The sequence below is a fragment of the Perognathus longimembris genome, chromosome 14 (genome assembly GCF_023159225.1).
Source record: "Perognathus longimembris pacificus isolate PPM17 chromosome 14, ASM2315922v1, whole genome shotgun sequence".
Lineage (NCBI taxonomy): Eukaryota > Metazoa > Chordata > Mammalia > Rodentia > Heteromyidae > Perognathus > Perognathus longimembris.
In genome coordinates, this window is record NC_063174.1 from 20,690,987 (window position 1) to 20,707,151 (window position 16,165).

A 16,165-nucleotide genomic window follows, 5' to 3' on the forward strand; every position below is an offset into this window, starting at 1 on the left:
AGCCAATAGGCGGCGGCCTCCGACGGCGAGGCGTCTGTGACTGCTTCTGGAAAGCACCAATCAACGGCCCTGGAGGGCGGGCCGGAGGGGTGTGGGCCGGAGGGCCGCGGCGATTCGCGGGCCAGTAAGCGGGTTGTCAGAACGGTCGCCACTGGAGTGAGGCGAGGCTGCGTCTGTGGGTCTCTCGGCTGCCAGGGGCCCGAGTGAGGATGAGAGCGCGGAGGACGCAGGGCCGTTGGAGGCGCAGGTAAAGACACCAGGGTGCGGTGGGACGGCAGCTGGGCTCCTTCCGGGACCCGTGGTGCTGAATGGAAAGGACCGAGACGACGCCGAGCCGGGGTTCCTAGCGGCGGGGCCGCAGCTCCAGCTGGCGCTGCCTGGCAAGGATGTGTGGAGCCCGGGCGACGCGGGGCGGCTGAGCGCCTTCGGGCCCCAGGACTCCCGGGGCCCGGGATGAGTTAGCGAGGGCAGCCGCGGGTGGGGGGGCGCAGTTCTACGGCTACAGGCCAGCGCTGCGGCCGCCGCCCGCCCGCCCCTTCCAAGCAGAGGCCGCCTGCCCCTTTCCGTGGCCATCGCTGGCCCTGGAGACCATGAGGTTCCGCATTTACAAACGGAAGGTGCTAATCCTGACGCTCGTGGTGGCCGCCTGCGGCTTCGTCCTCTGGAGCAGCAATGGGCGACAAAGGAAGAACGAGGCCCTCGCCCCGCCGCTGCTGGACGCCGAGTCCGCACGGAGTGCGGGCGGCCGGGGCGGTGACCATCCCGCGGTGTCGATGGGCATCCGCAGGGTCTCCAACGAATCGGCGGCTCCACTGGTCCCCGCGGCCCCGCAGCCCGAGGCGGACAACCTGACGCTGCGGTACCGGTCCCTGGTGTACCAGCTGAACTTTGATCAGACGCTGAGGAACGTGGAGAAGACCGGCACCTGGGCCCCCAGGGAGCTGGTGTTGGTGGTCCAGGTGCACAACCGACCCGAATACCTCAGAATGCTGCTGGACTCACTTCGCAAAGCCCAGGGCATCGATAACGTCCTCGTCATCTTTAGCCACGACTTCTGGTCGACAGAGATCAATCAGCTGATCGCTGGAGTGGATTTCTGTCCAGTTTTGCAGGTGTTCTTTCCTTTCAGCATTCAGTTGTACCCCAATGAGTTTCCGGGCAGTGACCCCAGAGATTGCCCCAGAGATGTAAAGAAGAATGCAGCTTTGAAATTGGGGTGCATTAATGCTGAGTATCCTGACTCTTTTGGCCACTACAGAGAGGCCAAGTTCTCCCAAACCAAACATCATTGGTGGTGGAAGCTGCATTTTGTATGGGAAAGGGTCAAAGTTCTTCGAGATTATTCTGGCCTAATACTTTTCTTGGAAGAGGATCACTACTTAGCCCCAGACTTTTACCATGTCTTCAAAAAGATGTGGAAATTGAAGCAGCAGGAGTGTCCTGAGTGTGATGTTCTCTCCCTGGGGACCTACACTGCCAGTCGTAGTTTCTATGGCATCTCCGACAAGGTAGATGTAAAAACTTGGAAATCTACAGAGCACAATATGGGGTTAGCTTTGACCCGGGATGCATATCAGAAGCTGATGGAGTGCACAGACACTTTCTGTACTTATGATGATTATAACTGGGACTGGACTCTTCAATATTTGACTGTAACTTGTCTTCCAAAATTCTGGAAAGTGCTGGTTCCTCAAGCTCCTAGGATTTTTCATGCTGGAGACTGTGGTATGCATCACAAGAAAACATGTAGACCATCCACCCAGAGTGCCCAAATTGAGTTACTCTTAAATAATAACAAACAGTACATGTTCCCAGAAACTTTAATCATCGGTGAGAAGTTCACTATGGCAGCCATTTCCCCACCCAGGAAAAATGGAGGGTGGGGAGATATTAGGGACCATGAACTCTGTAAAAGCTATAGAAGACTGCAGTAAAGAGAGAAAGAAAGAAAAAGCAAAAGTGACAGTCTTCTATTTTTGATATTTGTCTCAACAGGACATACAATTAGACAAAAGAGTTTAGGAACTGGTTTCTGCTTTAATATGAAAAAAATTCTCGTAAAAGATGTCCAAATAAATAGTAATCTTTTTCAGTTATGTCTGACCAAGATGGAAAACAAGTTTTCATTTTGGAAATTGGGCTTAAAAGCTCAGTCTGTATCTGCTGAAGGGAATAATTATTGTTAGTTACTATGAGGAAAGGGGAAATTTTATTTAAATTGCATCTGTTAATCTTTTTATCAGAAACTTTGTACTTTTCCACTTTCAAAACTTATTTTAAGTACAGCAAAATTTATTTAAAACTTACAGCAGTAAAAGGTATTACAATGAAATCATTAAGAGTATTAATGGAATAAGCAGTTTCACTCTAAGGGATTGCTTTATTGGTTTAATAACTCAGAAATTATGTTTGTTAAACACCCTGTCTGAACAGTCATTTTCAGTATTAAGGATTCCTGTACTGTTGTGTTAAGATTTGCCTGTGCTTTGGAACCTTCATAGAACACACTTTCTTTTGGAATGTATTTGATGAGAGAAAGTTTAAATGTTTTCACCTCATTGTAGAAATACAGTGGTTTTTTTTTTTTTCTTTAGTGCTGCCAAAATAAAATACTCATTTTTGCATAAAAAAGTTCCTAATCACTTTGTAGTTTGATTTCTTACACCAATAAAGGCATTGTAGAAGTTTTGAACATGAGCATTACATTTTAGTTTTGACCAGTTACAGTATATGAATTCAGTATTCCATATGGAGAAATCTATTTGGCTTTGATTGGCCAGTCATAGATAATGAGCAATAAAAAAAAACTGCTCTGTAAGGGAAATGCAGTCTAAATTGTTTTTGAATGCCAGAAATGATACAAAGTTCAGTGTGCCAAAGTTCAACATGTTCTTTTTTTTTTTTGGCCAGTCCTGGGGCTTGGACTCAGGGCCTGAGCACTGTCCCTGGCTTCTTTTTGCTCAAGGCTAGCACTCTGCCACTTGAGCCACAGCGCCACTTCTGGCCATTTTCTGTATATGTGGTGCTGGGGAATTGAACCCAGGGCCTCATGTATACGAGTCAAGCACTCTTGTCTTGCCACTAGGCCATATCCCCAGCCCTCAACATGTTCTTATACCAGCCTTAACTGAAATCATACTTTGTTTTTTCAGTGTTGCAGACCTGTTGTAGGGCCTGTATGTAGGCAAATGTTCTACCACTGTGCCACATCCTCAGTTCTGAAATCCCCTTTTTTTTGACAGATACAGAATAATAGGAAACAGGCTTAAACTTTACTACAGATGTTTTCATAATGTAAATTTGTTTAGCCAAAACTTACTCAAAGAAGACTAATTTCTGTGTAAAGATATTACTGTGTCAATCAATCTAGGAAACTTATTATTACATTGATTCCATATTATGTGACTGACAAATGCATGTGCTAGTCTAAGCTAAGGCAAATAGGTCTCTTGCTTTAATACCTTTCTTAATAGAATTCTCGCATCTCATTATGGTGGTAGTTATTTCTTTTTCCCATTTGTGGGGTTTGAACTCATGGTTTGGATGCTCTCCCTGAGCCTCTTTGTGCTAGCATTCTACCACGTAAGCCACAGCACCACTTCCAGTTTTTGAGTGGTTAATTGAAGATAAGTGTCTCACTGGGAGATTTTCTGCCCCATCTGACTTTGAACCACTGTGATCCTCAGATCTCAGGCTCCTTAATAGCTAGGATTACAGGTGTAAGCTCCTGGCTGGTGCCAGTTTTTGTTGTTTGGTTTGTAGTCACGTTGGCCTTGAACTTGGAATCCTCCCTTCTCAGCATCTTGGATAGCCGAGATTACCTCCAGCTATCTATGTGTACCCTAGGTCATTATGCTACCACTGTGCTACATTTCCAGCTCCTAAAGCTAGTTTTTGTGGAACAAGCGGTTATAAATTGGGATAACTCACTAGTCTTTACACAAGTTTTTGATTTTCTGATCTCACATTACCAGTGCAGAAGACTAAAAAAAAAATTCAGATGTTTTCTAGTCTAACTTAGTAGCCTTACCTAGAGCAGAAATAGATATTAGCTTTGGGGTAACTGATTAGTTCAACAAATAGTTTTCTTTCATATTATCACAAATTTTTTGAGTAAAAAAAACATTGAAAGTACTCCTGAGTTCAATCCCTTGAGTACTGCCCCCTCCTGCCAAAAAAAATGGGAAAAAATACATGAGACTTTTCCTTTACTTTCTACTTTAGGTGTTAAGAGAAATTGGTTGGGCTGGGAATATGGCCTAGTGGCAAGAGTGCTTGCTTCACATACATATGAATCCCTGGCTTCAATTCCCCAGTACCACATATATAGAAAATGGCCAGAAGTGGCGCTGTGACTCAAGTGGCAGAGTGCTAGCCTTGAGCAAAAAGAAGCCAGGACAGTGCTCATGCCCTGAGTCCAAAGTCCAAGACTGGCAAAAAAGAAAAAAAAAAAAAAAGAAATTGGTTGTAAAACAATGGCTCTTGATGTAGTATATATGGCAATTTTATCATTAAATTGCCAGATTTTTTTGTATGTCAGATGTTTCTAAATGCTTAAATATGTTCTATAAGACCAGATTATTTTAATACTTAAATAGTAATCTCCAATTTTGAGCTGGACAAGGTTGGACAGGCTTGTATTTTCAGCACTCAGGGGACTAAGGCAGAAGGATCTAGAATTTGAGGCAAAACCAAGCACTGATAGCTTACATCTGTAATCCTAGATACTCAGGAGAAGGAACAGGCAGCAAAGGCTGTGAGACTCATCTCCAATTAACCACCATAAAACTGGAAGTAGTGCTGTAGCTCAAAGTGGTACAACACTAGCCTTGAGCAAAAGAGCGTGGGGACAAGCATCCAGGCCCTCAGTTGAAGCCACATCACTGCCAAAAACAAAAAACCAAACGAAAGTTTGAGGCTAGTCTATACTACATAATTAAGACTCTGTCTCAAAAATCCAGAAAAATAACTAGAAGCTGAGTTTTGAAAATCATTACCTTAAACTCATTGCTATAACTTGTGTGATAGATCTGAAGAGTAAAATACATTTCAGAGTAAAATTTCATGACAAAAGTAATTGGAGATCATTAATATTTGTTAGGAAAGTTCTTTCTCCTATAGGAAGTTCTATTTTCTTTCTTTTTGCCAGTCCTGGAGCTTAAACTCGGGGCTTGAGCACTGTCCCTGGCTGCTTTTTTTGCTCAAGGTTAGCACTCTACCACTTGAGCTACAAGCACTCTACCACTAGGCCATATTCCCAGCCCGGAAGTTCTATTTTCAGCATATAAAATAGTTCTGAGATTCTACTCCCACACACACATTCTCATATTTCTAGTTAATTGCATTCTTTAGAATTTGTGACAGTATTTGAAACTTTTATTAAAGTAATGGTAAACAAAAGTATGAAATTCCAACACACAAGTCAATATATACAGATGATAAAACTACAGTTTGCTCTCCATAGTTGGCAAAAGAAGCTATTTTAGGTAAAAAATATATTTTTACTCTTAACATATTCCTAAATAGAATTAATCTAAGTCATATAGCAAAGAATTCTGAAAGCTGAAAGCACAGTGAGTCACATGATCTTTAATAATCTCCACACTGCCATCCTGCATATTGGTTTCTTTGATGCTGTCAACATCAGGTATCTTGTGAACTACTGTTTTGCTCAGCAATGAAGATAACTGATCTCCACTGAATTCTTTTTCTTTAGTTATCACTTCTAAATTGTCTTTTTCCTCATTTGAGTAAATAGCACGTTTTTCTTCTGTAAATTCGGGTTTCATTTCTGCCTCAGGTTGCTCAGATTTTTCCAATAATATTTGAGAATCATTAGATTGTGGTTCCAAACCTGCTTCTGCTTCTAAATCACAAGTATCTATTTTGAGTTCTTTAACTGCTACAGATGAATCAGTTGTAAACGTGGTAAGATGTTCTGTGTTGTCTTTTTCAGTTAGATGGCATCCTTCACTGAGGCTTCTTTCCTTTTCTTGAAACTGATCAGGATTACTACATTCTAGCATCTGTATCAGGAAAAACAATAAGTCATTCTTTGAAGCAAAAGAAATTAAATTGTAGGACTCTCTGAAAGTCAGATTTTTTTTTTTAAGTTTGTGTGGTAATAACACCCCCTCAGGCATCCTCCAAATGCTGACCATCTTTTTTTATTCCAGTACTTAAAGACCATGGTGCTTGAAGACCATTATTTTTAAATAATATAAACCTAGGTTTTTCTGATTAAATTTTTTCAATTACTCATTATTCATGGTAGAAGAATCTAAGCTTTTCAATATGACCTACAAAACCCTCTAACAGTCATTCTTACAAGAGCATTATTTTTTTCTTTTCTTTTCTTTTTTTTTTTTTTGTTAGTGTGTGGCTTGAACTGAGAGCCTGGGTGCTGTCCCTGAGCTCTTTGTCTCAAGGCTACCACTTTTTTGTTGTGGTTGGTTGTGGGGCTTGAACTATGACCCTGGGCACTGTTCCTGAGCGGTGGCTGGCACCAAGTTTACCAACCCTATGTCAGTATAATTTAGTCGAACTTGTGTTCATAGCAAAATTTTTATTACTGCTGTAGCCCAATTCAGCTCAAGGCTACCACTCTACCACTTGAGCCACACCACCACTGCTGGTTTTCTGGTGGTTAATTGGAGATGAGTCTCAGGGACTTTCCTGTCCAGACTGGCTTTGAACCGCAGTCCACAGATCTCATCCTCCTAAGTAACTAGGATCATGGCACGAGCCATCACTGACTAGCCAAATTTTTTGCTCCAATTCATGTTAGCCAGTTGTACTAAGTTATTTTTAGGTCCAATACTGAAGCATATAAAAATGACCAAACTTAAGGTTTATTGAAAAATGAACAAGTTCTATGACCCAATCTCTATGATTTGAGTTAAGAAAGAAAGCAAGCCAGGCGCCAATAGATACTCAGGAGACTGAGATCTGAGGATCAGGGTTCAAAGCTAGCCTAGGCAAGAAAGTTTGTGAGACTCTATTTCCAGTTAATCAGCAAAAAGCTGGAAGTGGAGCTTCTAGTGGAGTAGAAGAACACTAACCTTGGGGGGAAAAAAAAGTTCAAGCATAGAGAACCAGAGGCCCCCGCCCCACTCCCTCCCCCCAAAAAAACCCAAACACAAAAACGAACTGAAATTGCTTGTTAGGCTTTAACCTTGTTAGGAGTCACTCTATTAAGCCCACCAAAATCTTACCTTTGCATGAATGTCAACTTTCTCATCAGTAACATGAAGAACTTCAATTAAAGGTGGAGCTAGGGAAGTTGCCTGTTTCAATGGAGAGCTCAAGACCTCTTCAAGAAACTCATCAACATTTTCTTCACTGACAAACAACCTTTCCTAAAATAGAAGAAACAGTCTGCTTTTCAGGTAAAAACAATACATAGGGGGAAAACTCAGAAAGAGACAGTTTCAAATTCTCTCCTATTAAACAATAAACTGTGGATACCTACCAAATAAAAGTAAACCTTAGAAACAAAACATTCTACATTTATAATATGCTTTGCTATTAAAGATCCAGAGTGCTGCTATATTATAGAAGCACGCCTTCAAAAGCATTTCTAAGGGGGCTGGGAATATGGCCTAGTGGTAAAGTGCTCATCTCCTGTACATGAAGCCCTGGGTTCGATTCCTCAGCACCACATATATAGAAAAAAGCTCGAAGTGGCGCTGTGGCTCAAGAGGTAGAGTGCTAGCCTTGAGCAAAAAGAAGCCAAGGACAGTGCTCAGACCCTGAGTCCAAGCCCCAGGACTGACGACAAAAATAAAACAAACAAAAGCATTTCTAAGGTTTAGGCCTGTGAAAAAGATAATCCTCTTTGTCTCACTGCAAAAAGATTCTGTATATTTTCTTAGTCAACCCAAGGAAAATATTTATAGTGAAATAGTTATGATTAAAATGTAGAAAACAGATTTTATGACTTATTTTCATATAAAAGCTGTTAAATTCCTTGGCCCTGAAGCTCTAGGAAAATTAGTGAATATTTAAACCTTAATTTAGTACTTTTATTTTTCTTTTGATTGGTCCTGAGACTTAACTCTGGGCACCACACTGTTCCTGAGCTGACCTTCAGCTCAAGGCTAGCACTCTACCACGTGAGTTACAGCACCACTTCCGAATTTCTGGTGGTTAATTGGAGATAAGATTGTCTTTCCTGCCTGGGCTGGATTTGAACTGAGATCCTCAGATCTCAGTCTCCTGAGTAGCTAGAAATACAGGAGTGAGCCATTAGCACTTGGCTATGATTTTTTTTTTAAATGAGGTAAGTCCTAGGCCTTTTTAATGAGAAGGCCTAGGGGTTGGAGGCATGGCTCAGCTGGTAGAGCTCTAGCCAATGAGCCAAATGGTCAGGTACAAAGTTTGAGTTCAGGTCTTAGACCTAAAAAAAGGACCTGGTACCATATAGGGCAAAGCAAAAGAATAGTCATCTCTAGCAACTCATCTCTAGCAACTATGATAATAATGTTATTGATACATCTATTTCAAACTTCAATGATTGATCATATCTGGAAAACCAACGTAAAGTGCATTTTTTGTTCATTTTTTACATTCAGCTCACAAATTATTTCTTAAAACTTTTGCCTGCAGGAATCCATCATTGTGCTTTTCCAACTCTCTAAAATAACTCTCCAAAGATTCACAGATAAGTACTTTTCTCCTATCTTGGTTTTTTCGGGTTTTAGTTCAAATTTTACTATATTTTTAAGAACCCTTCAAGTGTCCTTGAACAATAGTTGAGATTAATTAAAATACACAATACAGGCTGGGAATATGGCCTTGTGGCAAGAATGTTTACCTATGTATACATGAAGCCCTGGGTTCGATTCGCCAGCACCACATATATAGAAAATGGCCAGAAGTGGCGCTGTGGCTCACGTGGCAGAGTGCTAGCCTTGAGCAAAAAGAAGCCAGGGACAGTGCTCAGGCCCTGAGTCCAAGCCCAGGATTGGCAAAAAAACAAAAAACAAAACAAAATACACAATACAATACGTTCATAATCCTAAACACTTTTTTTTTTTTTTTGCCGGTCCTGGGGACTCAGGGTCTGGGCACTGTCCCTGTCTTCTTTTTGCTCAAGGCTAGCACTCTGCCACTTGAGCCATAGCGCCACTTCTGGCCTTTTCTATATATGTGGTGCTGAGGAATCGAACCCAAGGTTTCATGTACAGGAGGCAAGCACTCTTGCCACTAGGTCATATTCCCAGCCCCCTAAATCACTCTTTAGAAAGAACTAATTTATTTAGAGAAGCTGCCCTACCTATTCTGAACATTCTGGAATTTTGAAAAATCAATTCACTTAGCTGGTTATAATGAAAAGTGCACAGAAAGGCTGGGAATATGGCCTAGTGGCAAGAGTGCTTGCCTCCTACACATGAAGCTCTCGGTTCGATTCCCCAGCACCACATATATGGAAAACGGCCAGAAGGGGCGCTGTGGCTCAGGTGGCAGAGTGCTAGCCTTGAGCGGGAAGAAGCCAGGGACTGTGCTCAGGCCCTGAGTCCAAGGCCCAGAACTGGCCAAAAAAAAAAAAAAGTGCACAGAAGATTATGAAAGTGTTTGTCACATACTTTAAGAATTTTCCATGTTGAGTCCCAGAATGTCAGTTCTTGGAAGTCTTGTGGGCTATGATGGTTTGATATCATCAGTGCCTTAATTCTATTAAGATGGTAACAGTAGGGTTGTTTTTTTTTCCATTGTGTGTGTGTCAGTTCTGGGGTTGAATGATATTCAAGGACAGTGCTCTATCACTTGAACCATAATTCCACTTACAGTTTTGGGGGACAGAGCAGGGTTGGTTAATTGGAGATAAGTCTCATGTACTTTCTTGCCTGTGCTGGCTTTGGACCCTGACCCTCAGATCTCAACCTCCTGAGTAATTAGGATTACCTGGCCAGCACCTGGCCTTTCTTAATTCAGTTGAAATGACTTATTGTGAAGCAACCCAGCAGAAAAGTCACTTAACAAAGACAGTAGAGGCTAATAAATGTTCTTTGCAATATTTTTGAGATTTAGCAATTCATTGTACATACTTCTTCCATCTGTTTCTTCCTTTCTTTGTTTTTTTGCTTCCTAGTTCTATGTATGCTTTCAAAATAAGACCACCAGGGTTGTTCCACTGTAGTTACCTTCCACTGGAAGACTGTGTGTGCGTATACATGGGTGCATGCATCGTGCCAAAACCAGGGCCTGAACTCAGGGTCTAGAGCTCTTGCATGGTTTTTTTTTTTGTTGTTGTTGTTTTGCCAGTACTGGGGCTTGGACTCAGGGCCTGAGCACTGTCCCTGGCTTCTTTTTGCTCAAGACTAGCACTTTACCAACTTGAACCACAGCAACACTTCCAGCTTTTTCTGTCTATGTGGTGCTAAGGAATTGAACCCAGGGCTTCAAGCATACTAGGCAAGCACTCTACCACTAAGCCATATTGCCAGCCCCCTTGGATGGCTTTTTTTGCTCATTGCTGGTGATTTACCCTTTGTATCATGCCTCCACTCTGGCTCTTTTCTAGTTCATTGAAGGCATCACAGGGACTTTCCTACCCAAGCTGGCTTTGAACCTCAATCCTCCAGGTCTTAGCCCCCAGAGAAGCTAGATTACAGTTATAAGCCAACAGTGCCCAGCTGAGACTTCTTGATAAGAGTGCTGTCCTGGGGCTGGGAATATGGGCTAGTGACAAGAGTGCTTGCTCGTATACATGAAGTCCTAGGTTTGATTCCTCAACACCACATATATAGAAAATGGCCAGAAGTGGCACTGTGGCTCAAGTGGCAGAGTGTCAGCCTTGAGCAAAAAGGAAGCCAGGAACAGTGCTCAGGCCCTGAGTTCAAGGCCTAGGACTGGCAAAAACAAAACAAAACAAAAAAAAAACCAAGTTGTTGTCTTCAGCTGCTTCTCTCCTTTTTTCAAATTGTCTTACATTATGTGGAGGTAGACAGTTTCACTGTTACATTTCCACACATTTATCATAGATTTCAATAAACCTTACCTCCTCTATTACTCTTCCCCTTTTCTCCTTCTCAATACAACAGGATTGTGCTGAGAATGTGGCTTAGTGGTAGAGTACTTGCCTAGCATTCATGAAGCCATTGTTTTTGATTCCTCAGCACCACATAAACAGAAAAAGCTGGAAGTGGCACTATGGCTCAAGTGGTAGAGTGCTAGCCTTGAGCAAAAAGAAGCCAGGGACAGTGCTCAGGCCCTGAGTCCAAGCCCTAGAACTTGCACGCGCGCCCACGCTTGCACGCGCACACACACACACACACACACCAAAGACTCACTGTTCTTTTTTCGTATTTGTACACAATCTATTTTGACCATATTTATCTTCCTTGTTAGCTTAGTGTTTTCTCTTTCTTAGTAACTTTAAGTCTCTGAGGATTCAGTCCTCACAAAGGCCAGGAGGATTTAAGCAAAACACGAGTTCACTTTAAGGTCAACAGGGAGGCCAAAAATGTGTTCTTGAATATCCTCTCAATTGCCTGTGTAATACAAAGTTATCTGGAAAGTTTTCTTTCCACAAGGCAAGTTATTTTTATATTAAAACAATTACAGGAAAATGATTGCCCTTTCATAAATTTCCCCCTTCTGGTGACATAAGCATTCAATTTTGTGCTTTCTATTCTCACAAAATATATTGGCACAAGTATCAGTTTTGGAGGGCTTGAGTTAACTACTTCCTACAGATACCTAACTTAACATGCAGATGCAATATTAGCAAATTACTAGAAAAACAACAGGAAATAGACAATTCCAGCAAGCTAAAGTTCAAGGTCAAATATTGTGAGTGTGAAAAAGAGAGGAGAGAGAGAGAGTAAAAATGTGCATGCTGGTACTGGGCTTGAACCCAGGGCCTTGGTAGCTTTTTCTGCTCATGCTGGTGCTCTACCATGTGAGCCATGGTTCTGCTTCCGGTTTTTGGCTGGTTAATTGGAGTTTATTAGTCTTATGGACTTTTCTGCCTAAACTGACTTTGAACTTCAGTCCTCAGCTCTTAGCCTCCTGAGTAGCTATTAGGGCCAAGTCAAATACTCTGCCACCTCACAGCATCCTTAGGCCTGGTTCTTACTGCTTTGTTTTAAAGGTAAAAATTACATCTGACTTTATTACAAATCTCAATAAAAATATCATCAGTGGCTCTTTTGAGTTTCAAGTCTTAACAATTTTTAAGTTTTTCAAATGCTGGGCACCAGTGGCTCATTGCCTGTAATCCTAGCTATACCAGCCAGCCTTGAGCACAAATGCTCAGGGACAGAGCCAAGGCCCAGAGTTCAAACCCCAGGGAGGGGGAAAAAAAACCTTTCTCAATATTTTCCAGTAACAGTGGAGTATTGGATTTGGAATCAAAGAACCTTAAAATTTTTACGCTAGGGCTGGGAGTGTGGCTCAAGAGCATGCCTATCAAGTCTGAAAGTCCTGAGTTCAAATATGATACCACCACCACCACAATTTATTCTAAAACATGCTATCCTAAATAAGCTAGACAATCGTCATCCAGTTCTTAGTGTTTGCCTAGAAGTACAGCCAATTTAGGTATTGTTCAGTTCAGCAAATATTAATTACATCTAGTTAATGCTACAAGGCATCAAAGATAATTCAAACAAAAGCAAGGAGAAAAGTTCTTCAAGGGCTGGGAATGTGGCTGAGTGGTAGAGTGCTTGCCTAGCATGCATGAAGCCCTAGGTTCAATTCCTCAGTACCACATACACAAAAAAAGCCAGAAGTGGCACTGTGGCTCAGGTGGAAGAGTGCTAGCCTTGAGCAAAAGCAGCTCAGGGACAGTGCCCAGGCCCTAAATTCAATCCCCAGGATTGGCCAAAAACAAAAGTTCTGCAAAATCAGCAACGGAGACTAAATTTAAACAGTAAGGGCAAAGGGCTGGATCTGAGTTTGTTTCCTCTCAGCAGAAATGTGTGGTACTGGCTGACTTGCATTTCCTCTCCAGAAACACATTATTACTTCTGGAAAGTTCTAAGGTCGAGTAAGTTAAAAGTATGGCCAATTTGGGGTGCTTCTTAAACTTATCACTTCAGTGAGGACTAAAGTTACAGCCCTTTTCTCCAGGAGACAGAAAAAAAGCTGTAATGTTACACATACAACTCTAGAGAACTAGGATCACTGAGAATCCATCCATTCAATCTTCTTTGGAGCCAACCAGGCCCAGCTGCACCATTGGGCAACTAGAAAAGTTGAAACCACCCACCAGAGCCGATTTTTGAAAAATGCATGTAAGGCTGAGTGCTGGGGGCTCACGCCTGGCCTAGGTATTCAGGAGGCAGAAATGTAAGAATCTTGCTTCGAAACCAGCTTGGGCAGGAAAGTCCATGAAAACTCATCTCCAATTAACCACCAAAAAGTGAGAAGTGGAGCTGTGGTTCAAGTGGCAGAGCGCCAGCCTGGAGTGAAAAAGCTAAGGGACTTCGCCTGGGCCAGCACAAAAATAAAATACATGTAACAGCTTTATCTTCCATTATGTGAGAAGTTATGGGAAATCCTTTACAATAAACTGAGAGGCTCCCTGTAACTGCAAACTTGAAAAAATGAGATATAACCTTTCAAATATGAAGCCTCTAGAAATGAGCTTATTACCTCCAAAGATTCGTCGTTTAAACCCCAGTACCACTCTCGCCAGTATCCACGGCTGTCTGGAGACTTGACCAACACCAGGACTGCGTTGTCCGGAGAAATGCTAACCTCGGGTTCTTTGGGACCCAACTTATTGCCCGGAGCAAACTGTAAAAGGAAGGAATAAACGGAGTCTTCCGTGGAGAAGCACAAGGTATACCGGAGGGGAGTCAGATCCCCGTGAAGACTCTGCGGCTGAATCCCAGGCACGTGGATTAACAGAGTCAGGGATTCTTCATCCTGATCACACTGCACAGGCGGACACACAAGTGCGCTGCTCCGGGTCCCTGGGCCACCCATTGCGGGGTCCGAGGGTTCGCCTCCCGTCCCCTCCGGTTCCACGGGCGTCTCTGCCCTGAGATCGCCGGGAGACTCCCAGTCCGGACCCGGAAACGCAGAACCAGGGGGGCCTCCGCCTCCGTCCCCCGGTGAGCTCCCGGCTCCGGAAGACGGTTGCTCTTCGAGGCCGGGGGGCGACACCGAGTACCGGCCCGAGTCCTGCTCCTCCGGTTCCGAGCCGGCGGGCGAAGGCGCCCCCTCTGGGGCGCGTAGGGTGCCGATCCCCGCGTCTGCGGCCTCGGCTCGGTCCCCCACGGGCCCCGCCTCCCCCGGGCGGGCGGAAGCGCAGGCCGCACCGCCGTCAGTTCCGCACCGATCGGCAGGGAGATCGCGGCGCGCGGCGGAGCGCGCCACCGGGAGCGTCACCACCAGCTGCCGCCGGGCTTTGTTGAACTGCGCCTTGCCGCGGCTGTCGTCCACGGGGTACGGGAGCGAGAGCCGCAGTCGGTAGTCGGGTTCCCGGGAGTCGAGGCACAGCAGCTTCCCCGTCACCTCCAGCGCCGCCTGTTCTGCCGAGCGCAGCAGCGGCAGCTCTATGGTGACCACCAGCTCGTGCGGCACGGGGCCGGGCGCCGAGTCCCGGGCGCAGCGGTAGTCCTGGAGGTCCACGTGGTGGCGCTGCACCACGGTGCAGCGCGGCTCGGTGGGGGCGGGCCTCCGCGCCGCCTCCGGGGGGGCGGGCTCCCGGGGCGGGGCCGAGGGCTCCGCAGCCGCCGGGGTGCTGTAGGGGTAGGGAAAGGGCGGGAGCGGGCTGTCCTGCTCCGGGTCGGGCCGGCCGGGCGCGGCCCCCGGCAAGGGCCGGCGCAGCACGGCGGCTTCGGGGGTCCCCTTGTATTTCGTCTTCAGGGTCCTGGCGTTCCTGCGGTCCAGCTGGACGTGGAACTGTTTCTCCACCGCCTCCAGGGCCGTGGCGTCCAGCATCTCGCGGAAGCGACGGTGGCGCCGGGCCAGCGCCAACGCATCCGGATGGAAAACCACGTCGTAGACGGTGTAGCCGGTGCCGCCGCGCCCGGCGTACTGGCGGCCGGGCGCCAGGCTGTGCGGCAGTGACCAGTGACAGCCGGGCGCCGAGCCCGCGCCGTCCTCCCGGCCCGGCCGGCAGCTCGGCTGGTCCACCAGCGCGTTGCTGCACACGTTCACGAAGCAGCGCCGCGTCCCGTCCAGGCTGGTTCGCAACACGTGGCCCGGCTCGGGGTGCACGAAGCGCACCTCCACCCCGCGCTCACGCTCCAGCGCGGTGATCTCCGCCTCGTAGCGCCGTCGGTTCTCGGGGTTAGTGAGCTCCTGGGCGTACTCGGAGAACATGCGCCGAAACTCGGGGTCCTGGAAAGCGGAGGTGAGCCTCTGCATCTCCTCTCCGCTTAGGTCCAGGTTTTCCAGCGCCGAGGAGGCTGTTTTCCTAGCCATGGTGCCTGACGGCGCCTTGTCCTCTGACCCTAATAGGGATCTGATCAAGACCCGGTGTTTATGATGCGCTGCGGAGTCGCTGGTACCGGAAGAGCTGAGCCAGGTAACGGCCTGAGCTCTAGGCTGCGCGTGCTTGTTGCCATAGCAACGTCACTGCCACATGGGAGGAGGGGCAATAGTCCTTGGACTCTTGAAACAACCCACACAACCAATCCGCCACTCCGTTGCATTTTTGTTTACTTGATCCTTTTCTGCCAGTTCTCTAAATGTGAGAATCACACAAGGCTGCTTCATTAGCCCTCTTAAATATTTAATATTCCAAAATAATTTTATCCAAGACTATTGCTTTTAATGCTATCCATGTTCAGGTTAGCCCTTTCCTCGGCTATTTATTGCACACTAACTGCATCTACTGTAAAGTATGTCACTGTTCCAGGCATTAGGAAAAAAACGACATCATTGCGCCAAGTACTGGAAGTAACTGACACCCTCCCAGGCTCACAGGATAGGTTCAAACTATCACTTTGGAAAACAACTATTGAACATGATGCTTTTTTTTTTTTTCTTTTTGCCAGTCCTGGGCCTTGAATTCATGGCCTAAGCACTGTCCCTGGCTTTTTTTTCTTTTTTTGTTGCTCAAGGCCATAGCAACCACTTCTGGGTTTTTCTACATATGTGGTACTGAGGAATAGAACCCAGGGCTTCATGTATGCAAGGCAAGCACTCTCCCACTAACTAGGCCATATTCCCAGCCCCATAATGTACATTTTATGGCTAAGAA

General features: G+C 45.3%; 2 protein-coding genes across 2 annotated transcripts; one reads left to right on the plus strand and one right to left on the minus strand.

The window, feature by feature from the left end:
- The first annotated feature begins 111 nt into the window (after window positions 1-111).
- On the plus strand, window positions 112-2,863 carry Mgat2 (alpha-1,6-mannosyl-glycoprotein 2-beta-N-acetylglucosaminyltransferase). The gene has a single exon (XM_048362281.1). It carries the CDS (start codon window positions 591-593, stop codon window positions 1,932-1,934), a length of 1,344 nt encoding a protein of 447 aa, XP_048218238.1. The 5' UTR covers window positions 112-590; the 3' UTR covers window positions 1,935-2,863.
- A 2,495-nt stretch (window positions 2,864-5,358) lies between these two features.
- Window positions 5,359-15,384, minus strand: Dnaaf2 (dynein axonemal assembly factor 2). Its single transcript, XM_048362277.1, has 4 exons — window positions 13,603-15,384; window positions 7,215-7,358; window positions 5,513-6,026; window positions 5,359-5,466 (listed from the first exon to the last, which is right to left on the minus strand). The coding sequence occupies exons 1-3, from the start codon at window positions 15,382-15,384 to the stop codon at window positions 5,529-5,531; spliced, it is 2,424 nt and encodes an 807-aa protein (XP_048218234.1). The 3' UTR covers window positions 5,359-5,466; window positions 5,513-5,528.
- Window positions 15,385-16,165: the final 781 nt, after the last annotated feature.